The sequence below is a fragment of the Euleptes europaea genome, chromosome 14 (assembly GCF_029931775.1).
Source record: "Euleptes europaea isolate rEulEur1 chromosome 14, rEulEur1.hap1, whole genome shotgun sequence".
In the NCBI taxonomy this organism is placed as follows: domain Eukaryota; kingdom Metazoa; phylum Chordata; class Lepidosauria; order Squamata; family Sphaerodactylidae; genus Euleptes; species Euleptes europaea.
The window spans coordinates 1,754,866-1,776,816 of NC_079325.1; the positions used below are offsets into that span (position 1 = coordinate 1,754,866).

The 21,951-nt window shown below is 49.6% G+C and overlaps 1 protein-coding gene across 1 annotated transcript in view; it reads left to right on the top strand.

The window, feature by feature from the left end:
• The first annotated feature begins 458 nt into the window (after positions 1-458).
• Positions 459-21,951, top strand: part of CADM1 (cell adhesion molecule 1) — a 304,386-nt gene continuing 282,893 nt past the window's right edge. Inside the window, exon 1 of the mRNA XM_056860835.1 lies at positions 459-558. Coding sequence (XP_056716813.1) covers positions 459-558 — 100 coding nt within the window. The remainder of the gene's footprint in view (positions 559-21,951) is intronic.

Here is a 21,951-nt window from a genome sequence, read left to right on the forward strand (position 1 = left end):
CACTGGTGGTCCCTTGAGCTGGAGAGGCCCCTGGGGATTGAAGCTGGGCCCTCCTGCCTGCCCAGCAGGGGCTCCCCCGCTAGCCACGGCCCCTCCCCGGCTTTGGCGTCCCCCCGCGGGCCCCTCTCCTCCCCTCCCCTCCCCTCCCCTCCGCCGCCCCCTTGCCAAGGCCGCGCAGGCTGCGCGCTGCGGCGGGCGCAGGATGCGGCAGCCCCCCGCCGGCCGGCCGTCCGTCCTGCCCGCGCCCGCGCCCCCTCCCCTCCGGGCGGGGGGGGGGCGTGGGGGGGGCTGGCGTGGGGCCCCGCCCCTGGGCGGCCATTGGGCGTCGTTGGGGCGTGTGGGCGGGGCGCGCGGGCCCCCCTCCCGGCGGGCCGTGACGCGAGCGCATCTCATTAGGCGCCCGGCTGGCTGCGCTGGAGCTTCGGGCGCCGCGGCCAGAGCCGAGCAGGTGCGCCGAGATGGGGAGCCCCGGCCCACAGCCCCCCCGGCCCCGACGCCCCCCCGCCGCGCGCCCACTGCTGCTGCTGCTGCTCGCCGCCGCCGCGCTGCTCCCCACAGGTAGGACGCCCCCCCGGCCGGGACCCCCGCCGGGACCCCCACGCCCGCGCGCTTCGGGGGCGGAGGGCGCCGCTCGCCCGCTCGGGCTCCCCCCCTCCCCGTGCCCCAGCTCGGCACAGCCCCCCCGCCCGCCCCCCCCGGGCGAGGAGGAGGAGGCGGCGGCGCAGCCCGGCTGGAGGAGCCGGTCGAGCCACCCCAAGCGGGGAGGGGAGAGGATAGGAGGGGAGGGGGGATTCTGTGCTCCCGCTGTCCGCCCCCCCCCATGCCTGCTCTGCAGCCGGAGGCTCCGCTCGGGACGGGCGGGGGACGGGGGGGCGCCGCTGGGGTCGGCTGGCAAAGGCAGCGAGTCTCGGGGGCTCCTTTGGTGCGCCTCGTGCGCACAGCCAAGCTGGGCCAAGGAGCCCCCTCTGGCGCCCCCCCCCGTCCTGGAGCCGGAGCCTCCAACGCGCCGCGCGGCACCAAACTCGGCGGGGGGCTTCTGGCTGAGTGCCGAGATCGGGGCCGGGGGGCCGCCCAGTCGCTTCCCGCTCCGGGCCGCCCCCGGCATCCCAGTCCTCCCCAAGGGCCCGTCTTGGGCATCTGCCGAGGCCCCCCCCCCGGGCTGCGGGGCCGAGGAGGGCTGGGGGTCCCCGGGCGACAGGAGCAGCCCCTGTCCCGTTTCCATGGAAGCAGCGCCTTGCCGCCCCCCGGGCCCAGCCCGGCCGCCCCCCGCCGCCTCGCGGGCTGCTGCTTTCCTCCTCCTCCTGGGCGCCCCTGGCAAGGTGGGCCAGCCCTGCCCGGGCCCCGGGGCCGCTCCCCCCAAGCCCCTTCTGTCTGCCCCGCCTGCAACGTCTCGCCGGGGAGCCGTCGGTGAGCCCCGCTCTCCTGCCCGCGTGCGGCCGGGGCCGGGGGGATCCCACGCTGGGTGGCGGGCGGGTTGGCTGGGGCTTCCCTGGACGATGCCCGGGGAAAAGGGGGTTGCCTGCCGCCTCGTGCATGTCCGCGAAACGGAAGGACCGAGTGCTTAGCTGGCGGCGGGACATCTGTAGGTGTCTCCCCCCCCCCCCCGGTTAATTCCGGGACCCTCAGCAGGGCCGTGCCGGGGTGGGCGCCTCGCCTGCCCATGGTTGCGCCCGGCTGGCCGGCCGGCCGCTCCGGCCCCTCGTTAGCGCCGCTTTGTCTTCGCAGCGCGTCCCCGGAGAGGCGCCAGGCCTCCTTGGCGGGCCGGTGCGACATGGGTGGGGGGCCTCATTGGCTCGGGGCGAACAACGCGGCCATTGAGCCGCCCTTTGAATGCAACTGATCAGGGAAACGGGGAGGGGGAAGCGGCACGAAAGCGCCGGCTGCTCTCGGGAACAAAGAGCGGCATTCACATGGGCGTCGGACCTGCTTTAGCAAGTTCTCCAGCGGGGCCCCCTTGGAAAGGGAGGGCGAGCGGGGAGGAGAAGCAACGCTGTTGTGTCTCTTTATGACGCTGGCTCGGCCAACCTTCCGTTGCAAGGCGATGCCCCCCGGAGCCCGCGATTGACCCACACCTGACTGCCACAGGGACGCCGCCTGGGTTTTCGGCGGAGGCGTCCGGAGCGGCTCTTCTCGAAGGCGGTTCTGCCGCTCGGGGATGGAGCCCCCCAGCTGCCCGCCCTGCCTGGATGGTGCCCAGGAGCCCTTGGTGGGGGCCGGCGTTTTGATCATCAGATAGGCGAAACAGAGATGTCGCTCGGCCGTGAAGCTTGTCAGAGCCCGGTGCCCAGGTGCTCCATATGTTCCCACTCGGAGGCAGGTCCTGCAGTTATGTCGCGGTCTTCATTGTTAAAGGGTTTTCATTCCCCCCCCCCAAAAAAAGCTGGTGATTTTTGTGTCCAAGAGTGAAACTGTAAAACAGACTCTGGTTTTATGGGCTTGTGGCGCTGGGTTCCCACTCGAGCGCATCAGTTTCAGACTCCCGCAGAGCGGCTGGTTCAGTTGCTTTATCTAGAGAACTGGATTGCTAAACAGCACATAGTCTAGCATACAGGCATGGATGTAGATGCATACAGGCATGGATGTAGATGCATAGAGTCTCTCTCTCTCTCTGTGGCTTCGTACTGTACCGTGCCTCTTATAGCCATACTCTACTTTTATTATGGAAAGCCTATTAAATCTATCCCACTTAGTAGAGGTAACAATGTACACTTAAATGTTGTTGAAATAAAAGAAGCTGAAATAAAAGAAGCTGCACTATCAGGCGATACAAAGATCACCGGTTTTTCTTTTTAATAAGCAACCATGAACCGACACGGTGCTCTGAACCGGAGCTTGAACAGGGACACACGCTTCTAATGATACCTTCAAACGAATGAGGATGAAGGATCTCGGTGGTGCCATGGAAGAGACCTGATTGGCTCTCAGAGCGGGCATTCACACAGACGAGGGGAGCTCCACCCAGACCCAACTGTTGCAGAGCTGAAGATTCGAAGGCTGAAAGAAACGGCGTCCTGGCAGATTTGGCAGCCAGAGCCAAAGGCGGGCATGTGTGCCGTGGAGGCAGCGCGTGGCCAGCCGTGTGCTGCTTCTTCCTTCTCTCTTGGGGGGGGGGTGCCCTTTCTGTATCTTCCGATAGTACGGAAAAACCTTTTAACGAGGTCCACCAGTGGAATTGTCATCAGTGATTGCAGCGCTTGTTCCTGTTTCCTTAACCTGAAAGCGGCCTCATATGCTGCCCGTACCGTTTCATCCTAGACTCCTAATTTCATCGGCCTCACGGATGGTGCAACTCACTAGCTGGTCTTGAACCACCAAGGACAAACAGTCAAGGCCGTGGCGATAGCCAACCGCTGCTCCTGTAATGTAGGCTGTTCTCGGGGCTGCTGCTCTTTGCATAAGAAACAAATATCTTTGCAGCTCTCCGCAAAACAGACCAAGGCTTTTTCTTGTGCAGAGTCTGTACTGAAGGTACCAGCCTTATGGGCGCAAACAGCCAGATGGCTTTCCTGGACCGTCTTCCTCTCTGCTTAACGTGGGTTCTGATGTCATTCCGCCACAAGAGAATTCTATAAAGCACAGGCTTTTCTCATAAGCTCTTGAAATAGTACCATAATCAGGAGTGTTCTTTGGAGCATGTAGTAATTGCAGTACAAAAATGATTCAGGCATGGGTAATTGTAATGGGGATGGGTAATGTTAAGGCTTGGTTTAAAATAAGCTGGTAACTTTAATCTATGCATTTCTGTAGCACCTTTCATCGGAAGATCTTTCTGCTTTACAGTTAATTAAGCTTCACAACACTCCTCTGAGCCTGAGAAGGGAAAGACTCGAAGTGGCGTGGAAACGTGGCCGCCACTGGGGTGGAACACGGCTGCTGTTTAACCGTGCACTGCGGTGCTACACAGCGCTTTAGGAAGAATAGTGCAAGAAGACCTTGCGTAAGGCTGGCTCCTTGTGACGGTCGGGGTGGTGCTTACAATGGCCATGCTCTGCTGTGGGTTGCTCTTGTGGTGACTGCACAGCTGTGACTCTGTAGTTGTGTGCTTTAAGTGGAATCGTGGTAGCATTAAACTCCTTGACAGCTTTCTCCTTCCAGTCATTCATATCTGGCTTTGCTTACAAGCTCCGCTGAAGACACATGTGCTGGCACATGGTAATGCTTATCAGAAACCTAACCTGATGAGGTTTCACAAAACCAAGAAACTATGGACTGTTGGCATTTGCTGGGCTGGGCGAATGCAGGATCTTTGTACAGATCTGATGGGCTCCTTTGAGGTTCATGGTTTTCCCTCACGGGGCAGTGATTGTGATCCGGGCAGGCCACAGAGGTAACTTGTTGATTCCGCAGCCGTTCAGAGCATAGCATCTTCTGCTTCCCCCAGTGGTGGGGAAACTGTGTGCAAATGACCTTGTTTCCCTTTTCTTGTTGGTGGAGTGTGTAGGAATGTGTCTGGTTCCTGTTCTGTTGGGTGCTAGCACCCCTGGAAACTGCTCTGTTGCCTAAGTGAATTTCTAAAACGGGCAGTACGCTAGTAACGGTGCCTGGCTTGTATTGCCCTGTGGCTTCCATTGTTGGTTTTGCTGTTCGCATGGTTGTGTCAACATCGCATTTCATTCCGAGCATCTCTTTTGTTGCTTAAGTAGCGGGTGGAGTCCTGGCCTTGCTCCCTTTGGGCAGGACTGGCTCAATGATACGTTCTGCCAGGGCAGCCGTCTGCAGACGTGGTCCCTGCCCTGTTTCTAAATGACAGTGCAGCCTGAGAGAGCGGCTCAGCCTCTAACCCGGTGTGTGTCTGTGGTCAGAGTTAATGAAATGGATTTTTCCTTGGATCAGGCATGCTGTTTCATTCCACATCAGAGACTGCCTATTTAAATGCTATTACCATCCTGTTTGTGTACATCAGAAAATGACTTACCCAGTAATTTCCTCCGTGTTATGCATATACTGTGTGCACTTTGTTGATGGGGTTTGGGCTGACTCGTCTGTGAAAACACAATAATTTTACCTCTCTAAAGTGCCTTTACGTTTCTTTGGCTGCATCTTGCATTTTGAGCAAAATAGGCTGGAGCACGACAGTCTCCACGTCAGTAGCTTGAAACATATGCCGTTCTCTCTCGGCTTGGAATGTATCAGTTTCATTTGTAAGGTTTTGTTCATCCTTATCTTTAAAGGGGCTCGGTCCCCGCTGCAGAAATCTGTACGTGACAGTGGCTTGTAGGGAGGTGGTCAGTTGGGTGCATAAAATTGTTGCATTTTTAACAGACTTCTGGGATGTTGATGAGCTGTGGAACACCAGAGCAGGCTGCTGTTGCCTTTCATGGACAGGGCAGTTGAAGGATCTGCTTCAGTTGAGACGCTGGATGGAAGCACAGCAGACTCAACTGGGTAAAGTTTTGGGCTTTTGCTAGATATTTTGCAATATTTTGCTGCCATCTTGGGAGGCTTGAAGAGGGGAGTGGACATGTTCATGGCGGAGAGGGCTATCCATGGCTACTAGACAAAATGGATACTAGTCATGATACATACCTATTCTCTCCAGCATCAGGGGAGCATGCCTGTTATATGAGGTCCTTTGGAACACAGGCAGGATGCTGCTGCAGTTGTCCTGTTTGTGGGCTTCCTAGAGGCACCTGGTTGGCTACTGTGTGAACAGACTGCTGGACTTGATGGGCCTTGGCCTGATCCAGCAGGACTTTTCTTATGTCCTTATGTCCAATGTTGCATCATTATCAGCTGGAGATGTGAACACGGCTGGTAGCAGGAGTTCAAAAGCCCTGTCTGTGCCACAAGTTACACTGAACTCGTGTAGGATCTGGGAGGCCCGGAATCAAATCTCCACTCTCCCGGGAAACATGCTGGGGTGACTTTGGACAAGTCCCTCTCTTTCAGCCTAATCTATGTTATTTATTTAAAAATATTTATTAGCTGCCTTTCTTCCTTGCAAAACTAAAAGTGGCTTGCAATATAAATAAAATGTTTGTAAAAAACATAATAAAAACAATGATAAATACATACGGCTGTGTTGTGAGGACAAAATGGAGGAGAGGAGAATGATGTGATCCACGCCAGGTGCCAATTGTGGAGAAAAGAGGGGTGTAAATGAGGTAAATACAATCAGTGTACAGTGTACCCGTGATTATTTTAATATGCGTGTAGAGTAATTCTCATGTTCATTGCATGTACAGCTGAGCATGTGATACAACCCCCACCTTTATCAGGTACCCCTGGTTTCAGTTGTAAAGTGAATGCGTGTTGGTTCTTTCTTACAAACCGAGGAATGCGCATATAGGCAGAGGATATCTCTGTGTTTGTGGTAACATGTGAACCAGGCTGCTGTTTTAGTGCCTTGGCGGTTGGTGTGTTTAGGAGTGGGTACTTGGGTTTTTCTAGCAGCTTGGTCTAAAGCGTGCCAGCGTCCGTGCTTCTAGCAGCAGCTGCTTCGTCTTCTGTGATGGGGAGCAGACAGAAAGATTCACGTGCACGTGGATTCTAATGTATACCAAGACTTGCAGGGGGGGGGAAGGTTCTGGAGCTCTGTGTGGACAAGAGAAGGCAGAAATTTAGGGTACCTGTGTATGTGAGCGTCCCTTTAACACCAGCATCATTTCAAAGTGGCAGTCTAACGTGATGAATTTTTATTGTGTTCTAAACCAGATGTTCTGCTTTGAGAGCCCAGTTGGAGGAGCTCATCAATTGCGCACTGCTTATGATTTTCAGCTCCATTCCTGCCAGCGCTTTAAGGTGTGAGAGCCAGCTTACCACGTGTACAGAAGGGCAGAGGTCTAGCATTGTGCTGTGCAAATGTGTACGCATTTTTCACTGCAACAGTAAACAAGCATATGATGCCTGTTGGTGGGTGAGATTTCCCCTCTTGCTTTACAAATCTCTGTTGAGCACATTTCTAACTTTTGTGCAAGATTTATTTCCATTGTCTTGGTCTAGCCCCAGAGCATCCCATCTTCTGCCTGTCTGCTTCACTCTATAGTCAGGGTTGATTTTTTTTAAAAATGGCATCTTAACTTCTCTGGCTAGAATTTGCTCATTTTCCTTACTGCCCCCATTACCAAGCAATGTACTTTTTTCTTTTTTTCTTCTTCTTTTTTGACAAAGAAGGGATCTTTGGAGGTTGTGGACTAGCAAACGGAGGATTTGGAGGCTAGAGATGTGAAGGCCCAGGTAAAAAAGGGGGAAAACCTTTGTTTTCAAGGATGGTTCCTCCCTCCCCCCCACCCAGTTTTTCCAATGGAAAACTGCAAATTTTGGGAAGCTGTGTTCCTATGAAATGCTTTCTTTCTAAGAATGAGTGAAATGCTTCTTAAGCATTTTAGTCACTTCAAATGTATAGCATGAAAAAAAAATCTGAAGAATATGTCCAGTTTTTCCAGTGAAATGAGCGAATAGTTTTTTTAAGACAAAGTACTACTGAAAACAAGTAGTTTGTGATATTTGTATGCATGTAATTTGTATGTAACAGAATCTACAGTACTAGATACTGTTATTTCCTATGGGTACACCACATCTGCAAGAATAAACCACATTTTCAAGGATTTTTTAAAAGTAATGTTGGTAACAATTCATATCCTAGTGTGTTTAATAATGCAGAGTTGTTAGAGTGTGGCGCTTCCAATTTGAAGTTCAACTTGATTTCCATGTATTCCTCTAATCCTACCTATTATGACTGACTTTCTGTACCAACAGTACATTTTGTTTTCTATAGAATTTTTCTACCTTTAACTTTTATTCCCCCCCACCTCTCATATGGCAAAAATTAAGACCCATGTGCTATGGTAGCATAGGATGCCGCCTTGTGCAACTGTCCCTCAAGTGTTGGGTATATTTGTTGTTTTTCTTATAGAAAATCAAGACGTTTATATTTCTAAGTTCCTTAAATATGCCAAATAGTACAATTAGTATATGCTAAGTTATAAATGATACATTTTATGTTAGTCAATCATTAAAATTAAGGTTTGATAGCAAAGGAAGTATTGTAAACCCCCCTCCCCCCCCCAAAGAAAGAAGAAACAGAAAATTTTTATTTTCCTGTGGCTTCAAAATTTTCTGAAATTTTCTGAAATTACTTCTAGCAGAGGCTCTCCTAGCTTTTAATCGCTAGTGTGATTGCTTATTCTTGCCTGTTGAAATCCTTGACTTGTTGATATTTCGGGTCTCCAAAGTCCCTTCACATTGCCTTACTTGCTTGACTCCATTTGTTTTGCCATTTGGAAGACTCAGGTTCATGAGAAGATGAGCTTTTCATGATACTTGGCATCCTCCACTTTGTTCCTACCTGGTGGACATCCAGCATCCTGAAGCTGAGAGGCAGCTCTCTGGAAAACCCAGTTGGCACTTGTGCCAATGTTGGCAGCTGCTCAATGATCTTGAGCAGGAGGAGAACTCTGAGCCAGTGTCCCTTAAAGGCTTTCGCCTATCTAGGTTTTGGAGTCCACTTTCAGTAGGCATTAAACAGTAAGTCGGTTAAGACGTTTTCTTGTTGGATCAATTTAATTTTGGGATGATTTTCTTTCCCTCTATCCCCTGCGCTTTGGAGAGGCAATACAAGCTTTGAGTCCAGGAACCTTTGGCAGGCAAAAACCCCGTCCACACAGAGTTAAATCCTATTTGTTATCAGGTGCAACAGAGTCCTTCAAAATGGGGAAGGACGTGAGCAGTTAGTGAACGCTTGAGGCAGCAGGGATTGACTCTCCTACTGTAGGCTAACGCTTCAGTGGATGTGTTGCTGTGAATGCGAATATTTCCACGGTCCCTGGAACCTTGTGATGGGAACTGGAAATCATGTTAAGGCTTCAGTCTGTCTCTGCATATTTGGGAGTAAGCCCCACCCACAGCAGGGCTACTACAGACTATTAGGGTAACCAAAATAAATTGCTCAGTGAGAAATGTAGAAGTCGATTCAAATTTGGGGAGGGACCGTGTGGCTCAGTGGTAGAGCATCTGCTTGGCATTCAGAAGGTCTCAAGTTCAATCCCCAGCATCTCCAGCTTAAAGGGATCAGCTAGGAGGTGATGTGAAAGACCTCTGCCTGAGGGCCTGGAGAGCTGCTGCCAGTCGGAGTAGACAATACTGACTTTGATGGACCAAGGGTCTGATTCAGTATAAGGCAGCTTTGTGGGTCCAGATTAGTTATCTGGTAGGAGAGGGGAGAGAATTTCTCTTCTGGTGTAACATAGAGTTTGATTCTTTCCTGTGTTCTCTGTCTGCAGGGAGGCACCTTGGTCCTGAAACACATGGGATGTCATGAATATCCTGCAGCTGTTAGTAAACACAGCCGTAGTTTTAATTAGATAGCAAATCAGTGCTTTCACATATCTTAGACATGAGTAGAAGTGCAAAAAATTCTGCATGCCCTAGAACTGGATTTTATTTTTAGTGCATTGACTTGTTGGGGGCAGGTGTCTCCCAGGTCACTGTTGCCATCTGAATTCAGATTGGGTCATGAATGAGGGGCATCATGAGAGAGAAAGCTGCAGCTCTCGTTTGGATTCCTATTCTGACATGAATGCACCCCCCCCCCCACTTCTTCCCAGCCTGGACATCCCTCTTCTCTCCAACCGTTCACAAACCTAACACCGGGATGGGATGGTGGTGGAATAAAGTCCCCTGTTGAATTGCCTCTTCACAATACTCTTGCATGTTGCCCTGTATTTAGTAGTGACTCACCAAGGTGAAATTCCAAAACCACCAACCCTGCAACTCATGGCCCTTTCGCTCCAGGATCAGAGGAGCATGCCTATTATCTTAGGAGCTGTGGAACACAGGCAGGTTAATGCTGCTGCAGTCATCTTGTTTGTGGCCTTCCTAGAGGCACCTAGTTGGCTGCTGTGTGAACAGACTGCTGGACTTGATGGGCCGGGGTCCAGCAGGGCTTTTCTTATGTCCTCATGTCCAGTGTTGCCTCATTATCAGCTGGAGATGCACTGACCCTGCAACTCATGGCCCTTATGCTACAGGGAAGCCATCCAGATCCCATTGTGTCTGTTCCTTTCCGTTGGTCTGGGGATTGGTCTGGTCTTTCTAATGCTGAGCTGCCTCCTCAAATCAAACACCATGAGCCTACCAAAACATTACTGTTAAATTACTGGTGGACGAATGTATATCTTCGGCTCCCCACGTGGCAGAGTCAAAAACCAGTGTGGTGTAAGAGTGTCAGACTAGGATCTGGGAGACTCAGGTTTGACTCTCCTGTGTCACGGAGGCTTGCTTGGTGACCTTGAGCCAGTCACACCCTCTCGGCATAACATGCCTCATAATTGTGAGGATAAACTGGAATGGGGGCCAATGTGGTCAGCCCCTGTGGGGAGAAAATTTAGGTATACATGAAGTAAATTAATAAGTGCTGCTGTTGGTTTTTGTGGCTTGCATGTGGAAGGCTGTTCTGTCAACTGGAATTCCCTGCATCTGTTTGTGCCTTGTGCCAAAGTTTTGGGCTGTTACCATGATGGCCCTTGCTTGGGTAGATCCGGTGAAATCTGCAACCAGAAATCTGAGCACAGGATTGGGCTGAGACTGAGGTTTTCCTTCCAGGCTTCTTATCTGGCCTCACTTGGAAGGGCCACAAGAGAGGAGAAGAGAAGAGTTGGTTTTTTGTATGCCGACTTTCTCAACCACTTAAGGAAGAATCAAACTGGCTTACAATCACCTTCCCTTCCCCTCCCCACAACAAGTACCCTGTGAGGTAGGTGGGGCGGAGAGAGCTCTAAGAGAGCTGTGACTAGCCCAAGGTCACCCAGATGGCTTCATGTGTAGGAGTGGGGAAACTAATCCAGTTCTCCAGATTAGCTTCTGCTGCTCATGTGGAGGAGTGGGGAAACCAACCCAGTTCTCCAGATTAAGATCCGCCACTCCAAACCACCGCTCTTAACCACTACACCACGCAACAGTCATGTGTGATCTTTTTGCTGTCCAGCCACACCCCGGTTTCCTCTGTGGTGGTGGACATCACTGAGAATTCGTGACCCAGTGTAGTGGGCACAGCCACAAAATGGCCGCTTCATGTTTACCTTCAGTGACATAGTCCAGATGCTTGTGCTGTGGTGGCAGCTGCTACCCCAGCAATGTTTTTAAAAATGTGCACAGCCAGTCGAATCTCCGGTGGCCAATTAGAAGCTTTGCTTGGCAAAACCCCCACCCGCTTTCTAAAAACACTTGGCGGGCACCAGGAAAGGTGGTGATGGGTGCCATGATGCCCCCAGGCGCCATAAAGGGAAGCCCCTGATCTGTGGGAAACAGCCTGCATTTATCTCTTGAGAAACTGATGCCGGTTGTGAACAATGGTTTTGAAACTGAACACACATCGCCGTTTAGGCAAGCTGTTTCTGTCCCAAGTGGCCAACTCTCCTTCCTTCTGCCGCTGGTAATCTACGCTGGCTTTTTGGTATACTATTACCAAAGACAGAAGATTTCTCTGCCCACTCCAGGTCACGGTGTAATGAAGGGCCTTTTCAATTGTAGGGTGCTTCAGATAACAAAAAAGAAAAGATGAATCAGAGGGTGTTTGTTTTTCTGCAATGACTCACACCCTGGGCCTGCCTTGGAAGGGGTGGGGGTTGCCTTCATGACAGCCATTTTGCTCCACGCGCCGTGTGCGTACTGGCACGGCTCCCAAGCGTGCCACCTTAGTTGTGACTCTCTTTCCTTTGTTCCTGAAAGGGTTTAGAGCCAGGTGTTGGGTGTGTCTGTCACCTTTATGCCAAGGTGTCTTTAAAAAACAATTATGCCAAGGTGTCTTTAAAAAACAATTTCAGTGGATCCTAGGGTTGCTCTCACAATTAACCAATGATCTCCATACTACAGAGGTCAGCCCCGTGGTGAACGTGGCTGCTTTGGAGAGTGGACTCCAGGGCATTATACTTTGCTGAGGTCACTCACCTCCCCAAATCCTGCCCTCCCCAAATCCTGCCTCACATCTCCAGGAAATTTGCAGCCCAGAGTTGGCGACTCTAGGGATCAGGATAAAGGGCAATTCTTATGGCAACAGATGCTTGTGGGATTGTGGTAGCAAGCATGCGCTAAAAGAGAATGTCTCATGTGCTGGGCATGGGAATCCAGAGCATCATGTGCAGAGGAGGCTGCCTGCTATGACTTGGCATGATTCCCTGTTCTGGGTGGGAAAGGGTGTTATGTGCGCACACATGTGAAGTCAGGGAACTATATCACACTCTGAACCTTTCCCCAAGTATAAGTGAGTTGTGCCTTCATTGTAGTTGAGAGAAGTGTTCCTTGGATCGTTGGAGGTCTGGGTCAGCTGGGGCCCCCTGAATTGGCCCTAAAGGGCAGCTGCAGACGTTTTGGGGCAGGACCTTTGTTTGGGGCTTTGTTTCTTAAATATGCAATTTTTTTGCTGTCAAGTCACAGCCGACCTATGGTGACCCCTGGTGGGGTTTTCAAGGCAAGAGATGTTCGGTGGTGGTTTGCCGCTGCCTGCCTCATCATCATTATTCCTTGGAGGTCTCCCATCCAAATACTCGCCAGGGTCTACTCTGTTTAATTTCTGACACTTTTTGCTAAAGGAATATGAATTGTCCATTCAGAATACTCCTGAATAGTTTTGTTGAAAAGTTTGAGTGCTTCCCTCACAACGTATGTAACTTTATATTATACTGTTGCCGTGGTCGTCCTGACCAGAATCTGGCCCTGGAGCGCAGTTAAAAGGAGGACCCGACTGGGAACTTGCTGCTTTAAAATGGTGGGGCATCCCTGGGAACGCCCATATCAACTCAGTTGGCCTCCGGTTATCCCCAGATTATATGGCTGTAACGTGGTGTATCGGACTGTTCCTGAAGGCAGGCTGGGAGAATCCAATTGATCCCGTCATCTACTTCTAAGTCTGAACAAGAAGGAGTATGTGCTGCCAATACTCATAACACTTTCTGCTGCTTGTGCAGGTTGCTGGTTTTAATCTTTGAGGCCCTAAACTCTCAGGGGCCTGAGCAGGAGAGGGAGCATCGAGTCCTTGCAAGCCTTTTGGTTTCTTAAGATCTACAGCATCCCAGGTGGACATCATGTTGTTGAACCAGGGCCTTTTCGGGGATCACCCTAATGTTATGGAATTCCCTTCGTGCAAATGCGTGTGTGAGTGGGTGCTCATCTGCAAAAGATGGGAGCATCTTTTCTGCTAAGTTTTTAATACAGGTTTTAATGTTGGTTCTTAAATGCCGGTTTTTACATTATGGCTTTTCTGTTTTGTTTTATGGAGTCTGAATGGTCTTCTGCTGCTGCTCAAGAACTTGTTAACATTGATTCCTTAGGTGGGATGAAAAAAAATGTACTTAGCTAATCTGGTACAGGAGTCACATTATACACCCCAAAGTAAGTTGTAGATATAAATAAACCTGGTGTGTGTGTTGGGAGGGGTCATTGAGCATGCCACTAGCTGCAATGGGGGAAAAAAATCTATACTTCATTAAGCATTTCCCTTTGGCAGTACAGGAATAGAACAGCAGCAAAGACACCAGGGAGGAAAGTTTCAAACAAATATTTTTGTTAATTTCATCTCCATTTGCCAATTTCCGTTTTTCGTTCCTTGCCCTTGGAGGGAAAAAAGCACCCCATTAGGTTATTTGCAAAACCTTGGGAAGGGGACATGAAACACCACAGAGCAATTAACTCTTTGTGGTTGAAGGTTATGGGGTGCAAAAAGCTGTAGAAGACAAAGACACGGAATCTTGCCAAGTGTTTTGGACTTTACTACTGAATTTCTTCTCCCTGGTGGTTCTGCTAAAAATCCCCATTTTGATTCTTCCGTGTGTAGATTAAACCTATAAATCCTATTTTTCACACGTTTTTTCTGTTCCTTGAGCTGAAGTTTTCCTGTAAAATCTACACATTGTAATATTGTCTATAAACAGGTAAGGAATATTAAAAGAAGGAAAAAACCAAAACACACAGACTGGTTTTTTATCTCAAAAAGGATATTGAAGAGCTGAAAAAAAGTACAGAATAGGACAACCAAGACAATTCAGGGGTTGGGATACTTTTCATAAGAGGGCCAAGTGAAGAGTCTGGAGTTTTCCAGTTTAGAGAAGTCATAAGAATATAAGAAAGGCCCAGCTGGATCAGACCAGAGCACATCAAGTCCAGCAGTCTCCTCACACAGTGGCCAACCAGGTGCCTCTAGGAAGCCCACAAACAAGACGACTGCAGCAGCACCATCCTGCCTGTGTTTCACAGCACCTAATAGAATAGGCATGCTCCTCTGATTCTGGAGAGAATAGGGATGCATCATGACTAGTATCCATTTTTATAAGTAGCCATGAATAGCCCTCTTCTTCATGAACATGTCTACTCCCCTCTTAAAGCCTTCCAAGTTGGCCATCACCACATCCTTGGGCAGGGAGTTCTACAATGTAACTATCGGTTGCGTGAAGAAATAGTTCCTTTTATCTGTTTTGAATCTCTCACCCTCCACCTTCAGCAGATGACCCTGTGTTCTGGTATTATGAGAGAGTCATGACTAAAGTGGGCATGTCAGATGTATGAAATTATGTATGGGGTGGAGAAAGTGAATAGAGAGTTTCCCCCCCCCCACCTCTTCCATAATACTGGAACTTGGGGGCACCCAAGGAAGTTGATGGGCAGTAGATTCTGATAGGACAAAATGGACAATTATGGTGTAGAATTCAATGCTAGTGGACGTAGTGATGGCCACAAGCATGGATAGCTTCAAAAGGGGGTTAGAGAGGCTCACAGGGGAGAGGTCCATCAGTGGCTACTAGCCCTGGTGAGTAAAGGCAGGCTCTCTCCATTCAGAGGCAGTAAACCTCTGAAACCCAGTCCTGGGAGGCAGCATCAGGAGAAGACCGTGGCCTCTTTACTCTGTTGTTTCGGCCATTAAGTGCAACTTTTTTGGCCACTGTATGAGGCAAGGTGCTGGACTAGATGGAAACCTGGTCTGGTCCAGTAGTGCTTTAAGAGAAGGAAGGTGGTTAAGGAGAGACATGATAGAGGTCTATAAAATTATGCATGGTATGGAGAAAGTGGGCAAGGAGAAGTTTTCTCCCTCTCTCATAATACCCGAATGCGGGGTCATCTGCTGAAGCTGGAGGGTGAGAGATTCAAAACAGATCAAAGGAAGTATTTCTTCTTACAACGCATAGTTAAATTGTGGAACTCCCTGTCCCAAGATGTGGTGATGGCTGCCAACTTGGAAGGCTTAAAGAGAGGAGTGGACATGTTCATGGAGGAGAGGGCTATTCATGGCTACTAATCCAATTGGATACTAGTCATGTTGCATCCCTATTCTCTCCAGGATAAGAGGAGCATGCCTACTATATTAGGTGCTGTGGAACACAGGCAGGACAATGCTGCTGCAGTTTTCTTGTTTGTGGGCTTCTTAGGAGCACCTGATTGGGCCACTGTGTGAACAGACTGCTGGACTTGATGGGCCTGGGTCTGATCCACCAGGGCCTTTCTTATGTTCTTACCCTTACGGACCAAACAAGCTTTCAAAGACTGTGGAGGAGGGGGAAGGGTGGGTTGTGCATTCTCTGTTGAATTGCTTTGGCATGTAACTGTGCAGCTCTTTAAGACTGGAGAGATGTCCTCATGGGAGAACCGTTGTTGCCATGCTGGGGGGTTAAGAATTTTACATACCACTATTGGAAGGAGCAGTAAACATGCCAACCAGGCTTTAAGCTACACACACACAATGTCTGCTAATTGCAGTAGTTTGTGGAGTAGGCATAGCCTTGACTTTGAAGGAATAATTTTTCAGTATTTGCTTCAAAGGAGCTAGGATGCTCATCTGTGACTCATTTTTTTTCTTAAAGTGATTACCCCCTTCGGTTGCAAGCCCCTAACATGCCCCTGTGTGTGGGAAGCCTGGAAGAAATTCAAAGATGTGAAACTTGGAGATGGCTGCTTATCCCTGTTCAAAAATAGAAATATGAGCCGGAGTCGACAGCCTCAAAAGATACATCAGAGTTATCGGATTAAGCATGAGAAACTGCTTGTTGTTGCATTTCTGTCTTGTAGATGAGCTTGCGGTACAGACCCTCTTGGTGTGTGCGAGCGCCGTCAAAATGTTTACGTTATTAATCTCCAAAGCTGGTTGCGGCTGAATGTTGTGGGGTTCTTTTTTTGGCTAAAAATTTCTGTAGAAAGCAAATTGTTTTCCTGTGAATTTTTCACGTTTCTAAGGTGAGTGAATTATATGTCATGACTGCTGTAAAAGGTGGGTCGCATCAGTCTCCCTGCTTCCCCACTCCAGATTGCAAAGTTCTGCCTCAGATCTTGTCGTCCATGAGGTTTGCTAAATATGCATGTGTATTGCAGCACAGTTGAGGCATGTCCTATGCAGGTGGGGGGTTGATAGTGGGTGGGCTTGGCAGCTTGCTTCTGGCTTCGACACCACTTTCTCCACCCCTTTGGGTGCTGCGCCAATACAGCGGATGGTGTCTATCAGGCCGCAGCAGTTTCTCGGGAATGTGGCTTCTGCTTCCCTACCTTCCTTCATTGTCCACACCTGAAGCCTCATTGAAGAAGAAGAAGAGTTGGTTTTTGTGTGCCGACTTTCTCTACCACTTACGGGAGACTCAAACCGGTCTACAGACACCTTCCCTTCCCCTCCCCACAACAGACACCCTGTGAGCTAGGTGGGGCTGAGAGCTCTAACAATGCTGTAACTTGCCCAAGGTCACCCAGCTGGCTTTGTGTGTAGGAGCGGGGAAACAAATCCAGTTCACTGGATTAGCCTCCGCCGCTCATATGTAGGAGTGGGGAATCAAACCCGGTTCTCCAGATTAGAGTCCACCATTCCAAACCACTGCTCTTAACCACTACACCACACTGGCTCTCCATTTATTTACTTTTTATCCTGCCCTCCATACGAAGAGTGGAGTACTTTGTTCTCTCTTCCATTTTCTCGTCCCAACATGACTGTGAGCTGGGTTAGGGCTGGAGCAAATCACTAGCCCAAGATCACTCTGGGAGCTTCATGGTGAAGTGGGGATTCAAACTTTATTATTTTATTTAATTTTTTTTCGTGGAGATAGAGCACAATGGCTTTGTCTGTTTGAAGCAGCAGAAAAGAACAAGGGTCCAGTACACCTTATAGACAAAATTTTGTTAGTCTTTAAGGTGCTACTGGACTCTTGCTCTTTTTTAAAACTTTTATTAGCCACTTTTCTTCCTTATGGCACTCAAGGCAGCTAACAATATAAATATACCTACAATTATTTAAAAAAAACAAAAGGTCACAATTAAAAAACTCTAATCACGGCCAAAATGACCAATTTATCTAACAATGATCAACAGTATAAGTTGCTTTATGAAAACTGGAAACTTTATTATCAATATGTAAAGGATTAATCCTAGATGATGTTAGAAGGATAGAAGATATCAGAAGGATAGAACTGATACTAAATTTTTATATCTTTATCGATTATCTTTTTATGCTGGGAAAGCTGTTTGGATATGGGTAAGCCATGTACCGCGAAACGCAAACACATGCATATAACAGTTTACCTTTTTTTTGTGTTTTCTTTATTTTTCGACTGCTTCCCTGTCCTTGTACTTCCCTTTCCCTTTCCCTTTATATTAAAAATAAATAAAACATTTAAAAAAACTCAGATCAGGACTGTCAATAAGTAAAAAAATAAATCCATCAAATGTCATCCTAAATCAAATGGGCTTCGACTGCATACTGACGAATGACGACATGGGGGGGGGGGCAAGTGCACCCAACTCTTTCCTATCTCAGTCTGGCACCCTGATCACTGCACCATACTGGTTTCTGCTTGTTTCGTTTGTCACCATCCTTTCTCGCAGAGATTCAAGGCGGAGGCGACCGTGGCTTTGATCTGGGACCTCATAGGTCTACAGAAGCTACTTTTGTCTCTCCCCACACCCTCGCCCAGCCGTCAGTACAGCATTCCATGTTTGCTAGTAGTGGCTGGACTTAGTGCTGAACATCAAGGGATGTCAAGAACATGCAAAGAGTGGTAACACAATCTACAGATCAGTGCACGCTTGGATATACCCACCCCAATTGACCTTGTTCATTCCAGTGGAAGAAAGAGAACAGGGATCTCCATTCTCTGTTGGTGTGGCACTGTAGCTTGAGTAGGAACCCGGGCTTTCTGCCTCTGCTCCTTTGCCCCAAACGAGAGGAGAGGGTGCTTCTCTTGCAGTGACCGCATTACGAACAAAACCCTAGACCAGGGGTGGGGAACCTTTTTCCTGCCAAGGGCCATTTGCACATTTATAACATCATTCGGGGGCCATACCAGGTGTAGATCTCCCGGTGGTGGTGGTGGGGGGGGAGAGGCTAGGGTTGCCAGGTCTCCGGCCACCACCTGGAGGTTGGCAAACCCAGGGGAGGCCACGCAGAGAAGGCCTGGAGGGCTCCCCCGGTCCTCCACCCCTCCCAGGCGGGAGGGCAGCCAGCGGTGGGCCCGAGCAAACGAGGTGCCAGGGAGGTGCAGCCCGCGGTTGTTCGGTAAGGGAGGAAGGAAGGAAAACAGAAAGAGGGAAAGGGAGGGAGAAAGAAATGAAAAGAGGGGGAGAAAGAAAAGGACAGAGGGAGACAGACAAAGAAAGAGACAGAAAGAGAGGGAGAGAGAAAAGCCTCCGCTCCCACCCCGGCCCCATGCGACCTGGCCCCATGCGACCTGGCCCCAGGCGCCATGCCCTCCCTGCCCCAGAGTCCACAAAAGGCCCCCTGAAGCCCGATCAGCTTCTGCGCGCATGCTCTGCCGCCGGGTGCCGCGGGCCTGTTCCCCCCCCGCTGCGCAACAGCTGACAGGCAGCAAGAGGGGCTTACAGTGTGCCCCGGCGTTCATGCACGCCTCGGCTATAGGGGGCAACCTTAGGGGAAGCGTCCCTCTCCCTCTTCTCGCCGACCAACAGCCGTCGGTCGGTGAGAGGCGGTCCAAAGGGCGCCGCAGCACCCTTGCAAGCCGTGGCCCCAGGAACACCCTCAGGGAGGGCTGCCCTATGCTGCGCCTCGGCAGCGGGGCCCCGGAGCTCCCGAGGGCCACAAAAAATGTCCTCGCCCCTGGGCCTGAGGTTCCCCATCCCTGTCCTAGACCGTGTGATTGTCTCAAGACCACCTAGTGTGGCTGAGCCACGTATTTTAGTTCTGAGACTTGGCCTTTGACTGTGCAAAGTAGTTGGAACTAATATATACATTCAGAAATGAAACTATGTACTAGCTAAGTAAGACTGAGGCAGGAAAGGGCTAATCAGCAGCTCCTGGGTTTTTTGTTTTGTTTTTTACAAGTTGTCATAGTTTTCCTCCCTGAAATGTCTTCCATTTATTTGACCTTCTCGTGATGTCTGCTGGAGGCATGTAGACTGTCAGCCTGGCTCTGTCCTCAGCCATGCTCTCCCTCACCTCGCGTCTTGTCAGAGCTTCCCTTGCCGCCGTACAGCTGGAATGTCTTTGGCTTCGTGACTGTATTTGCGTAAGCATTATGAGTAGGTTAACTGAGCTCACCTGGTTGAGGTTTTCAGAGGAATTGCAAATACTTTTGTAGTTTTCCTGAAGCATTAAGGGGCTGCTGGGGCCTCTTCCTTGGAAGATGTTGCCGATGGGTTGGGGCTGCAGCTGCACAAGCTGCATCAAAGGAGGGTCTGGCAGCATGGCTACAAGCAAGCATTTATGTGCAAAGCATGCTGCAGCAAAAATGACAGCAAGCTGGATACGTCGAGTTAGTTGAAGAGCGCTGTGTTAATGAGCAGGGTAAAATGACTGCATCGAAAGGCTCAATTTCAGTGAGGAGTCATGACGGTTACTGTTTTTACTCTCCCATCAACCTCTTCCTCAACCTCTTGTTATCAGTAAGATTTAAAGAAAAACCATCTGTGGTGTGTAACAGTCCCAGCCTTCGAATTCTGTGATGCAGGACAGCCTTATGATGCTGCCATCAACTGTGGTGGTACCAAGCCACCATAGTGTAGTGGTTAAGAGTGGTGGCTTGGAGTGGTGGACTCTGATCTGGAGAACTGGGTTCGATTCCCCACTCCCCCACATGAACGGCGAAGGCTAATCTGGGGAATTGGATTTGTTTCCCCACTCCTCCACATGAAGCCTGCCGGGTGACCTTGGGCTAGTCACAGCTCTCCTCGAGCTCTCTCAGCCCCACCTAGCTCACAGGGTGTCAGTTGTGGGGAGGGGAAGGGAAAGTGTTTGTAAGCCGGTTTGATTCTTTCTTAAGTGGTAGAGAAAGTTGGCATATAAAAACCAACTCTTCTTCTTCAAGCTCCACTAGACTGTACCAGAAGTGAATGTGTTGTGGGCATTCAGTAGCGTGTGGGTCATACAGGGCCAGATCTGAAATGCCAGCCTGTAAGACGTACCCATGCCCATATTCATTCATTTGGTCAAGGTGGAAAACCATTTGCTGTCCTCTCCCTCTAGAAAATAAGATAGTTGCAGGCTGGTGAACTCTTGACAGGCTGGCCTGACTTGGAGGCTGGGTATCTTGGATATATCGCTCACTGTCCTGTGAGAGCTTTGGATGGGCAGAGGGGTCCTACAGGTTTAAAGACATAATCAGCAGAATGGAAACATGGCAGTTATAGAATCATTGAGTTGCAAGGGGCCACCAGGATCATCTAGTCCAACCCCCTGCACAATGCCATAATTTCACAACCACGTCCCACACCACGTTACCCCTACTCCATGCCCAGAAGATGGGGGAAAAACCTCTAGGATCCCTGGCCAATCTGGCCTGGAGAAAAATTCCTTCCTGACCCCAAAGTGTTGTTGGCATTACCCTGGGCATGTAAGGAAGGGCCCCAGGGCCAAGCACTGACTCATCCCTTTCTGCCCCCCTCTCATGGTCTGCCTAAGTTCACAGAAGCAGCATTGCTCACAAATGGCCATCTAGCCTCTGCTTAAAAACCTCCAAAGAAGGAGACCCCACCACCTCCCGAGGAAGCCTGTTCCACTGAGGAACTGCTCTAACTGTCAGAAAGTTCTTTCTAATATTTAGGTGTTTTGATTCAATTTCAACCCATTAGTTCTGGTCCAACCTTCTGGAGCAACAGAAAACAACTCTGCACTGTCCTCTATATGACAGCCCTTCAAGTACTTGAAGATGGTTATCATATCCTTTCTCAGTCTTCTCCTCTTCAGGCTAAACATACCCAGCTCCTTCAACCTTTCCTCATGGGACTTGGTCTCCAGACCCCTCACCATCTTCGTTGCCCTCCTGTGGACATGTTCCAGCTTGTCTACATCCTTCTTAAATTGTGGTGCCCAAAACTGAATACAGTACTGTAGGTGAGGTCTAACTAGAGCTTCTGCTCACCACCTAGATCTTATAGTTACACAGATTATATATTTGTACTTTTTTTTGGCTGGGGTTTTAATTAACGTGGTATTGTATTGTTGTTAACCACCTGAGCCCTGCCCTGGCCGGGAAAGGACAGGGTAGAAATTAAATAAAATAGTAAATAAAGATCTAGCCTGTGGACTTAGGCTGGTGCAGCCTGACAAATTTCAGAAGGGGAAAAATCCATGAAAAGTCTGGTGTATCCAAAATAGATTGCAAAATAAGCAATGCCTGCAGTGTTACCTAAATTACACAATTTTAGTCTTGGCAAGCAGGCTTTCTCTCCTCATTGTGTTTCCCGGCACAACTCTTCTCTCCTCCTGCATCCCAACTCTCCGTTCTTTAGGTTACTTTGATGGAAGTAAGCAGAGTAATATTTTGCAAGCTGTCTCTGTCTGAAACGCATGCCGCCTCGTTTCTGATATGTCAGCATATCTTTGAAATGTTCGGTGTTTATGCCAGTATCTCTTCCTGTTCTTAATTAAAGTAGAATAGACTGGGGGAGGGGGGAAGGTGGTAGAGAGTTTTCACATTTTTTGTCGTGCTACTTAATATTGATATACTGCACCAGTGTCATTCTGTATAATTATCACATCCTGGGAACCATCTAATTAGAATTCTTGGGGTTACAAAGTTAAGTAGGAAGCTTATTCAC